The sequence below is a fragment of the Lepidochelys kempii genome, chromosome 10 (genome assembly GCF_965140285.1).
Source record: "Lepidochelys kempii isolate rLepKem1 chromosome 10, rLepKem1.hap1, whole genome shotgun sequence".
Lineage (NCBI taxonomy): Eukaryota > Metazoa > Chordata > Testudines > Cheloniidae > Lepidochelys > Lepidochelys kempii.
In genome coordinates, this window is record NC_136389.1 from 76861065 (window position 1) to 76871885 (window position 10821).

General features: G+C 49.3%; 1 protein-coding gene across 2 annotated transcripts; it reads right to left on the reverse strand.

The window, feature by feature from the left end:
- Window positions 1–2401: 2401 nt before the first annotated feature.
- On the reverse strand, window positions 2402–9959 carry LYSMD4 (LysM domain containing 4). Of its 2 annotated transcripts, none has more exons than XM_073304270.2 (3): window positions 9886–9959; window positions 7127–7414; window positions 2402–4629 (listed from the first exon to the last, which is right to left on the reverse strand). In XM_073304270.2, exons 2-3 carry the CDS (start codon window positions 7397–7399, stop codon window positions 3976–3978), a joined length of 927 nt encoding a protein of 308 aa, XP_073160371.1. In that variant the 5' UTR covers window positions 7400–7414; window positions 9886–9959; the 3' UTR covers window positions 2402–3975. The 2 variants fall into 2 exon arrangements, with proteins under 2 accessions (XP_073160371.1, XP_073160373.1); XM_073304272.2 differs by having other exon boundaries at window positions 7127–7313; window positions 9886–9952.
- Window positions 9960–10821: the final 862 nt, after the last annotated feature.

A 10821-nucleotide genomic window follows, 5' to 3' on the forward strand; every position in this document is an offset into this window, starting at 1 on the left:
AAGAAACAGACATCAATCCAGGATTGTTCCCAGTGTGCTTTTCTTGAATTTTTCTTCGTTTAAAAACTAACAGAAGGGACCAGTTTTCCTTCACAGAAGAAAAATATTTATTTTAAATGGATACAGCTGGCTTTAAGAAATCAGATACTTTAGGTACCTTTTTAAAAGAAATTATGTTCCCTCAAGCCCCCTTAAAACCTGGCAAGAGCTTCCTACTTGCTGCAGGCAGAATATTTGTTTATCAGTCCCATGACTTAACACTGTAACTCAGGAAGCTTCTGTTTACTTTATTCATTGTACCTCCCAGCTCCCTTTGCAGCAAGCAGCTAGTATTTCAGATACATTTTTCATTTGAGTCATTATAAACACAAATGCTGTCCATGTATGTGCCTCAGGCCAGCAAGACTATTAATGACAGAATTTCTCTCTCTTGATTCTAACTTCAACACCCATCTCAGATCCTTAGATAAGAATATTCATCAGCACTTAGATTAATTTGGGACAGAGATGGCTAGTACTAACCCCTGTGCTCATAAATATAAGTAACTGTCATTTTTATTATTTTCCCTACAAATTTTCTTTAGCATTAATCTTTTAAAATAGGATTATATATTTATATTATATTTAATTGGGGATTGGTCCTGCTTTGAGCAGGGGGTTGGACTAGATGACCTCCTGAGGTCCCTTCCAACCCTGATGTTCTATGATCTGAATTTCCTTCACTTTGCCTCAACTTTTGTGTATTTATATGACAACAGTGCCCTCTAGTGACAAGACAATAGCAGGCAATTCCTTAATTCGACAAATCATTTCAAAAGTTATTTTTCAGTCTTCTATCATTTCCTCCTTTTACCTGCTTAATTTTGTTCTAGTAAATAAATCTAAAAGTATTAACTCTTGTATCTGAGTGTTTGAAAGAGAGAAAAAAACCCTCTCTCTGTATTTTGCTTTAAACCTTTATGTATTTTCCAATGAGTGTTTTATTAATCTGTGATTTGTACCCAGTTACAACAGTACTAATTCTATAACTATCCTCCAGTTAGGTGGGGGGCAGGGAGTGAGACCCAGCTACCTTTTGCATTCAGCACCCTTTGCTTTTCATACCATAATTTCAGCTAGTATCCTTTAAGCCACTCAGGCTGGTCAACACATGCATTATATAGGTGCACCTCCTGGGATGTCAGTGTCTAGGCCTGGGAAAAGTCTAACTTCCTTCAAGTTTGCTGTATGCTGAAAGTTAGCTTATATTTAGGCAATATGTTATGGAGATTTTGCTTATGTTACACACACTTTTTTCTTAGGTATTTTCAATTCTACAACTTCAAAATGTCAATTTCTACTGTCGGGGTTAGCCATGAAAAACAGTTCTCTATTTTTAAAATGGCTACACCAATCAAGAGGTTTTTACTGCAGATTCAAACTGCCCAAAGCTTAGTCTTCATCCACATTTATTGCATGTACTGTAAGGAACCTTTCCACGCATTCAGCATTCACTGTAAACAAGTCTTTGAAAACTATACCCAAAACCTGTGGGCCTCCATTCAATAGACCAGAATACATCAAGAACTTCTTAGGCTCTGTGACAACCATATGTACTCGCACAAGAGCCCTTATTTCAGGATGGAGATGGGAGATCAGAAACATGGCTGACTAGCTACACAGGTAATAAAAATGCCTAAAATTAGCCTACACCAGGTTTGTAGGCCACAGCCTACAAGTTATGCTCCTTTTTCTCGTGAACTCCTAAAATAGCTGGGGGCTTGTTTCCCCTGACTTTTTATTACTGTACAAAATGGAAAACTCTTCACTGACCCATCTAGCTTAAACTAATAAGAGCAAGGACACCCTGTTTAACATTGTCTGCATTGTCTACAGCCAAGCTCTGCGATACAACAGCATTTGCTCCAACCCCTCAGACAGAGACAAACACCTACAAGATCTCTATCAAGCATTCTTACAACTACAATACCCACCTGCAGAAGTGAAAAAACAGATTGATAGAGCCAGAAGAGTTCCCAGAAGTCACCTACTACAGGACAGGCCTAACAAAGAAAATAACAAAACGTCACTAGCCGTCACCTTCAGCCCCCAACTAAAACCCCTCCAACGCATTATTAAGGATCTACAACCTATCCTGAAGGATGACCCAACACTCTCACAAATCTTGGGAGACAGGCCAGTCCTTGCCTACAGACAGCTCCCCAACCTGAAGCAAATACTTACCAGCGACCACATACCACACAACAGAACCACTAACCCAGGAACCTATCCTTGCAACAAAGCCCGTTGCCAACTGTGCCCACATATCTATTCAGGGGACACCATCACAGGGCCTAATAACATCAGCCACACTATCAGAGGCTCATTCACCTGCACATCTACCAATGTGATATATGCCATCGTATGCCAGCAATGCCCCTCTGCCATGTACATTGGTCAAACTGGACAGTCTCTACGTAAAAGAGTAAATGGACACAAATCGGACGTCAAGAATTGTAACATTCATAAACCAGTCGGAGAACACTTCGATCTCTTTGGTCACGCAATTACAGACATGAAAGTTGCGATATTACAACAAAAAAACTTCAAATCCAGACTCCAGCGAGAGACTGTTGAATTGGAATTCATTTGCAAATTGGATACAATTAACTTAGGCTTGAATAGAGACTGGGAGTGGCTAAGTCATTATGCAAGATAACCTATTTCCCCTTTTTTTTCCTACCCACCCCTGCAGTTCTTGTTAAACCCTGGATTTGTGCTGGAAATGGCTCACCTTGATTATCATACACATTGTAAGGAGAGTGGTCACTTTAGATAAGCTATTACCAGCAGGAGAGTGGGTTTGTGGGGGGGGGAGAAAACCTGGATTTGTGCTGGAAATGGCCCAACTTGATTATCATATACATTGTAAGGAGAGTGATCACTTTAGATAAGCTATTACCAGCAGGAGAGTGGGATGGGAGAAGGTATTGTTTCATGCTTTGTGTGTATAAAAAGATCTTCTACACTTTCCACACTATGCATCCAATGAAGTGAGCTGTAGCTCACGAAAGCTTATGCTCAAATAAACTGGTTAGTCTCTAAGATGCCACAAGTCCTCCTTTTCTTTTTGCGGATACAGACTAACACGGCTGCTACTCTGAACTCTGAAACCTGTTTAACCTGAAACGTAGTGCTTGAAACAGCTCGCTGTATAGACAAAGCGACTGCCGGCTAGTCCATGACGGGTACCACAGCTGCCAGCCCAGCAACGGTATGCTCAAGATGCCTTTAGGCCGAGTCGGCCACTGAAGGTTGCTGGCAGGTTGGACTGTGGGGCTGAACATAACTTTTGCTATCACTATTGAGCAAAGACTGTTACTGAGGAATAACCGACCTAAGGCCCAGTTCCTGCAGAGAGCTCTGGCCTGACTAGGTACCTCCATGGAGCCCTAATGAAGTCACAGGGCCTCCATGCAAAGGCTGACCCTTGCCTCTATGGTGCTCACAGCAGGCTAAGACCCTCGGTCATTCTAGCTCAATACCGTCATTGATAAAAGTAAAGTGAAATGGAGGTATCAAGTGTCCTGGTTAGTTTTAACAGTGCCATGTACTATAGCTAGTCTATCAAGCTATAAAGTCAGATGTAGGGTTAAGTATGCAAGGCTCACTCAGTTCTGCCAGAGAATGAAAAACGTTGTTTTAAGTTGTTGGGGGGGGGGAATTGCTCAGTCTATACAAAATGTGTCTTCTCCTCAGCTATAAGACTGCATCATTCCAATCAATAACCCACACAATATTTAAGAGCACACACATTGATGTGTCTGCCTAGTTCAGATTTTTAGTCAAGGCCACTCTTGAGAGGCACCTAAACGCAGTGCCAAATGTCTGTTGCACTTGTAAGCTACAAAACATCTTTATTCATTCAGAGAAAACATGTTACCCTATGGTTCAGTCAAGATCATTAGCTCACTTAAAAAAAAAAAAAAAAAAAAATTAGCCCCCTGAATCCAGTACAGTCAGAGTTACTGGTTTATGGGCATCAGTGTTGGGAGGTGAGGCAGTACTGGGCTGTATCTTCCATGTGTGGGTTTCCACAACTGGTAGGTGCTGTGACATTGTTCCCCCCAATTCATGAGCTGAGCTATTTGAGGCAAAGGTATTGTTTGAGGTATGGGCTGCCGCCCCAGTCTGTTGTGTTTTAAAATAGACAATATAAAATACCGGCAAGACTATTCCTATCAGGAGCATAATAAAAACTGCATTCCACCACTGGATTCCACAGTCTGCACCATTATTGGGCTCCTTTTGCCCCACTGAACTGGATGGTGGGCAGTTTGGTGCTTCTATGCAATAATCTGCATTTAAATGGACTTTTGATTGCACTACATCCTCAATGGTCTGGTCAACCCCCTTAAAGTAGTCAGTCAGGTATCTGCTTTCAGAATAGTTGCTACCGGTGGCTCCATCATCAGGTTCTCGTAGTTCAATCAGCGTCATTCCAGCCTGGGAAGGTGCATTCTGAGGAGGTTTTAATTCTTTGCTGGTCTCTGTTAACACCCCATGAGCCTTGACTGGAATCTTGATAGACTTCAGAGCATACAAGTCCTGCTCACAGATGAAGTTGTTGACACGTTTGATATCTGCAACCTATGGAATTCAGAAAGGAGAAACACATTAACCTAAGGCATCACAATCCTTTACCAATATTGACTCAAGAACAAACCAGGAAAATTCAACTGTGAAAACAAACACTGACTGAAACCTACTATGGGGAGTCTGGCTCACACTGTTCTTGTAGCCCTGACTCTGGCAGTCAGAGATTTCCTAACAAGCTTAAGACCCCAGTGAATCTTATAAGTTACAGTCCTTCACATATTGAAAGTTGAAATCTTCAGGACACGTTCAGTAGTGTCTCTAATGGACCATCAGTTGTATTTTGTCTTCAGCTTTGTCATTTCCATCCCTAGGTTTTCTGCTGTTCCTGTCTTAACTCAGCTGGGGAAATCTTTGGAACAACAGGCCCCGACGTTTACAAGTATTTAAGTATTGCTGTTCTCAGTGCTGCGATGTTTAACTGATTCAGGAGCCTACATCTCATCTTCAAAAATGATGTCTGCGCTTTGACTGTCAAGGGGATTTTGGCTCCTAGGGCTAGATTCACAAAAAGACTTAGTAGGGCCTGATTCTGGGAGTTAGGCACCTGAGATTTACAAATATCTTGTGTAAATGCCCCCCAAACCCTGTAGTTGCCTAAACAGTAAACATTGCCCATCAATACTACCAAAGTTATAAGAAGGATCCAAAATCGGCCCTGAATAGAATTCAGCCCTGGTTACAGCCTGGGAAACAAAACACTGGGGTTGAGTTACTGGGTGTCATTGTAGGAGGCAGTATTCACACTGTGGAACCTTGGACTCCTCGGGACATCATGTGAGAGATGAAAAGGCAACAAAGTAAAGCACAAGTGTAGCCTAATGTGATGTTCAGCTTTTCAATGCACAAGCCTGAGACTTGGGCCTTAGGCAGCAAGAAAAGATGACTCGCAAAAGGTGAATGCTCTGCCTGAGAAAGCATTAGTGTCAAGTTTCCAGGAACACCATCAAACCTGAGTTAGGGGAGGCTTACAAAGGTGCCTCAAGATAACAAGTGGGGGGAGCAGAGAAAGGGCAGGACAGGCCAGAAGGGCACTGTAACAAATTAACCAACTGCAATAAACCCAGCAGCAGAAATTACTGCACTCGGGACAGTACTTCCCAGGTTTTATTTTCTTAGCATTTAGGCACATTACTGCACTAACACCTGTCTGTGCATTTGGCACTGAAAATCAATCTAAGAACTCAGTAAATTTCTCTTTAAAAACAACATTTTTCTTTTTGAATGAGCCAATATGCACCATCAGCTGCATCTTCATTGTCTGATCAAGGTACAGACTAATTTTTAAACAACAATATGTAAATACAATTCAGGGAGCCCTCCAGCAGCTTCACAACAGCTGCAGCAGGAGTCCCTTTGTCAGTGCAGTGGATGCTCAATGGCCACTTGAAGACTTTTTCTTTGCCAGTTGGCTGACAGCCAGCACTGGAGCCACAAGCCAGCAATCAGCACAGGTAAGGTGGCAGCTGGCCTCAGCAGGGAAGGAGGAAAAGGAGATGAGAATGCAGGATACACACTTCTCTATTCACTTTCTCCACACCATTCATGATTTTAGAGACTATCAGATCCCTCTGAGTAGTCTCTTTTCCAAGGTAAACAGCCCTAATCTTTTAGGCTCTCCCTGTATAGAAGCCGTTCTATACCCTTGAACATCTTTGTTGTCCTCTGATACTTTTCCAGTTCCACTATATCCTTTTTGAAATGGGGCTTTTGAGGACCAGTATTCAAGGTGTGGCTGCAGCATGGATTTATACAATGTCATTATGATATTTTCTGCCTTATTTTCATCCCTTTCCTAAGACTTCCTAACATTCTGTTAGCCTTTTTGATCACTGCTGCACATTAAGCAGAAGTTTTTAAAGAACTAGCCACAGTGACTCAAAGATCTCTTTCTTGGTGGTAACTGCTAATTTGGAACCTTTCAGTATATATGTATAGTTCCAATATTTTTTTCTAATGTCCATTACTTTGCACTTATCAACACTGAATTTCATCTGCCATTTTGTTGCCCAGTCACCCAGCTTTATGAGATCCCTCTGTAATCACAGTATATTGTTCTGTTTGCTTAACCGAGTGTAAGCTCCTTACGATCAGCGCTCGTTTCCCTTTTTCAGTTCAGATGTTGTCCTCCCTCAACAAATTAATAATAATTGTGAGTTACCTGAGAGCTGTAACACACTTAGTCATCCAAATTATACAGGAATCCAGGTCATGCTGGCTGTGGGGGTGAAAACATTTTCCTTGTGTTATTAATTACAAGACTCACTGCACCCTGCATCACCTTGGTTTATACCCGGGTATCAATAAATACAGGACACACACAGAAGAAGTTGCCTTTCTGTGTCAGAGAAGTGGAGCTTCTTTCTGTATGCACAGAAATAAGCTACACATAACATATCCCTAAACACAAGTGCTTACAAAATGAACACACATGAAAATAAGACGAAGGGAAGAAACTAAAGCAGCTGCATCATCTAGCTGCAGCTCTTACTTTACAACCATACTGCAGGGCTAGCTTGTTAATGTTATCGCCCTCGGTGAGCTCTCGTTCCAGTAGCACCACATCCCCAGCTCTCTCTGGGGAAGAATTGCTTCTCTGCTGCTCCTTGCCCCTTGGACGTAATTCCATGAAGTCAGATTCCTCCTCTGATGACTCATCCGGATCTGATCGGCCATTTCTAAACAAATAAACGTGGCTGCTTGGATAATTGTGGACAGTGACGGGAGCCTGGAAAGATCTGGTTAGTCGCTCATAGAGCCTCATGTTTTATACTAGAGCCTGTAAAAGAAAACAGACATTTTAGCTGTACTGATCATAAAACAACACGTTTATTCACCACAATGCAGAACAGTGACAACAGACCAAAAGCACAACACCCTGACAATATACACACACAAGTAAGCCAGTACATATCTGATGCACTGGTCTAATCACCAGAATGCTCTGCAATGTGCCTCACTTTTCAACAATTGCACTGACAGTGGCATTTGTATCCACTTCAGCAAGGGAGGCAGTCACTGTTGCACCCTGGGAAGCCTAGAATGTTTCTTCATTGGCAGAAAAAACTTTGCATGATGCTACCGTGCTCATTTTAATAGGGGTTCATTCCAGAAATTCTAGTTTAGCACTATTGCAAATAAGTCAGAGCTGAAAGAAAGATCATGCTGAACTTGTGGATCCATCCCAGGAGCTGGGTGTCTTTGGTTATGATAAAACTTTGGTATTCCAGAACCTAAGGCTGGTTTGCTACTGCCCTGATGTTAGAATACAGCCCAATGCACCTTTTTGCATGGTTATTTTGTAAGTCCTTGGTTGCTGCTCTTAGTCACAGAATTCTGAGTGTTGGTTTTCTATGCTGTATGTAGGATGTAAGTTTACTTTTTTGTTTGTTCTTTCAGCCACAATGAGTTTTGTGTATCATTTCTCCCCACAGTGTAAGAATTTGTCCCTGCCCTCTCAAAAAATGGTATGTGTATGTTTAGTGTGATCCACAACTGTTTGAGATTGCTGTTATGTCTCAGCCTCTGCCTGCATGAAGCATTGGAACTTGAGCCCTTGTGGTAAGAACAGGGGCCCCAATCCTGCTGAGTTTGTTTATTTCCAGGGCATTAAAGCCGTGATTTCCCGTCTGGCATTTAATACAGACAAAGCAGGCTGTGACTCCCACATTGGTTCCAGCAGGGCTGTGTGGGAGCAACTGAGAGCACAAGGTGTGACTGCAGTGGACTTCAGCCCAGTCTCTTGAGCTGACTGCTGCTAGCCACTTAAGAGGGAAGTCATCTTCCAGGAACTAGCAGAAGAAGCTACCAAACTGAAGGCTGCAGCTGGGGATGGCTCTGGAGAGGATTCAAAGGGACTGGTTAATGGGGTGCACAGCAGAGGCCGAGTGGAGCCAGGACCCACTGTCGAGGCAGTGATTTCGAGCAGTGCCTTGTCAGCAAGCGGGCACCCACTGCCCGAGGCAGTTGTGTCCCGCCCCCACATAGTAAAAAGAGCAAGTGCCCCCTCCCCCCCAGCTGCTGGAGCCTTAAGCCATTGACAAGTCTGCTTAGGCCGAGCGCTGGCGCTGCCTGCAGCCGGGGGGGGGACACGGGGGAGAGTCACCGCGAGCCCAGCCGCCCCCGGGCGTGGAGTCCCCGCGAGCCCGGCTCCAGGGAGGGGGGGGAACCCCGCGAGCCCAGCCCGGGGGCGGGGGTAAGGGGGGGGGGAAGTCCCCGCGAGCCCGGCTCCAGGGAGGGGGGGAACCCCGCGAGCCCAGCCCGGGGGCGGGGGTGTCGGGGGGAGTCCCCGCGAGCCCGGCTCCAGGGAGGGGGGGGAACCCCGCGAGCCCGGCTCCAGGGAGGGGGGGAACCCCGCGAGCCCAGCCCGGGGGCGGGGGTAAGGGGGGGGGGAAGTCCCCGCGAGCCCGGCTCCAGGGAGGTGGGGGAACCCCGCGAGCCCAGCCCGGGGGCGGGGGTAAGGGGGGGGGGAAGTCCCCGCGAGCCCGGCTCCAGGGATGGGGGGGGGGACCCCGCGAGCCCAGCCCGGGGGTAAGGGGGGGGGAAGTCCCCGCGAGCCCGGCTTCAGGGAGGGGGGGGAACCCCGCGAGCCCGGCTCCAGGGAGGGGGGGGAACCCCGCGAGCCCAGCCCGGGGGCGGGGGTAAGGGGGGGGGGAAGTCCCCGCGAGCCCGGCTCCAGGGAGGTGGGGGAACCCCGCGAGCCCAGCCCGGGGGCGGGGGGAAGGGGGGGAAGTCCCCGCGAGCCCGGCTCCAGGGATGGGGGGAGGGACCCCGCGAGCCCAGCCCGGGGGTAAGGGGGGGGGGAAGTCCCCGCGAGCCCGGCTCCAGGGAGGGGGGGGACCCCGCGAGCCCAGCCCGGGGGTAAGGGGGGGGGGAAGTCCCCGCGAGCCCGGCTCCAGGGAGGGGGGGGAGTCCCCGCGAGCCCAGCCCGGGCGGGGGTGTCGGGGGGGAGTCCCCGCGAGCCCGGCTCCAGGGATGGGGGGGGGAGTCCCCGCGAGCCCAGCCCGGGGGCGGGGGGAAGGGGGGGGGAAGTCCCCGCGAGCCCGGCTCCAGGGAGGGGGGGGACCCCGCGAGCCCAGCCCGGGGGCGGGGGGGAAGTCCCCGCGAGCCCGGCTCCAGGGAGGGGGGGAACCCCGCGAGCCCAGCCCGGGGGTGTCGGGGGGGAGTCCCCGCGAGCCCGGCTCCAGGGAGGGGGAACCCCGCGAGCCCGGCCCCGTACCCGAGCGGGGACCGGGCTCCCCCAGCACAGACCTCAGTAACCCTCGGCTCCTCCGCTCTCCGGCCCTCAGCCGCCACATCCACCCTCACTGTCTGCCCCGCCACCCGTACTGATTGGCTGGTTCCGCCCAAGGCAGGGGACAAGGGCACACAGCGACCAATCGGCAGCGCGGATGGGCGGGGCCGCTGGGGAGGGCGGGTTAGGTTGAGCGGTCAGCGCGGGGCCGGGGCGGGCGGGGCAGAGTTAAAGGGCCAGCGTCCCTTTGCCTCCCCCACCCCTCCCGAGAGGCCCAGGGAGGGACAATGGGCTTCCCAGGGTCCCTGTGTCCAGGGCTTGGTCTGGCACTGCCCCCCCCTCCCCCACCTGCGGGCAGCTGCCCCCCAGCCGAGCTCAGCCCAGGGCACTGGTGGGGCAGGGGCTAGTAGCCTGGGGCCAGCCCCCATCCTGGGGGCTTGGGGGGGCGGATTTAGGCCCCACCACCACGGGCCGGACTTGGCGACTGGAGAAACCAGCCCTCGGAGCGAAACACACCGAGCTGCCCTGCCAGGGGTACGTGCCACGCCCAGCCCAGGGGCGAGTGGCAGAAGCGAGTTACCCATGGTCACACAGCCTCCGTAAGGGCCCCCACGGGCCCTGCCGTCCGGGCCCCCCGTGCTCGCCCAGGCGCCATCCCAGAGCGGTGACTCGAGCCCAGGCGTGCTGAGGCCGAGGGTCCTGCTGCGTCCCTAGCGCGCTCGTCTTCCCAGAGCTGGAACGCTCGTTAGGGTGGCCGGGGCCCAGTTTTGAACTGGAAAGTCCAGTTGAAAAGGGCCCCCCCCCCCCGACAGCATCTGGTCAGATCTACTGACCGGACACCCAGTGTCCGGCTACTGCAGGGGAGGCCCCGCGTCATCATCCTCGCCAGCCCCTACCCTGCCTGGGTTAGGTGGCTGCAGCTTCCAGGTGGGGGGGAATGGGAGGGGAAAAGC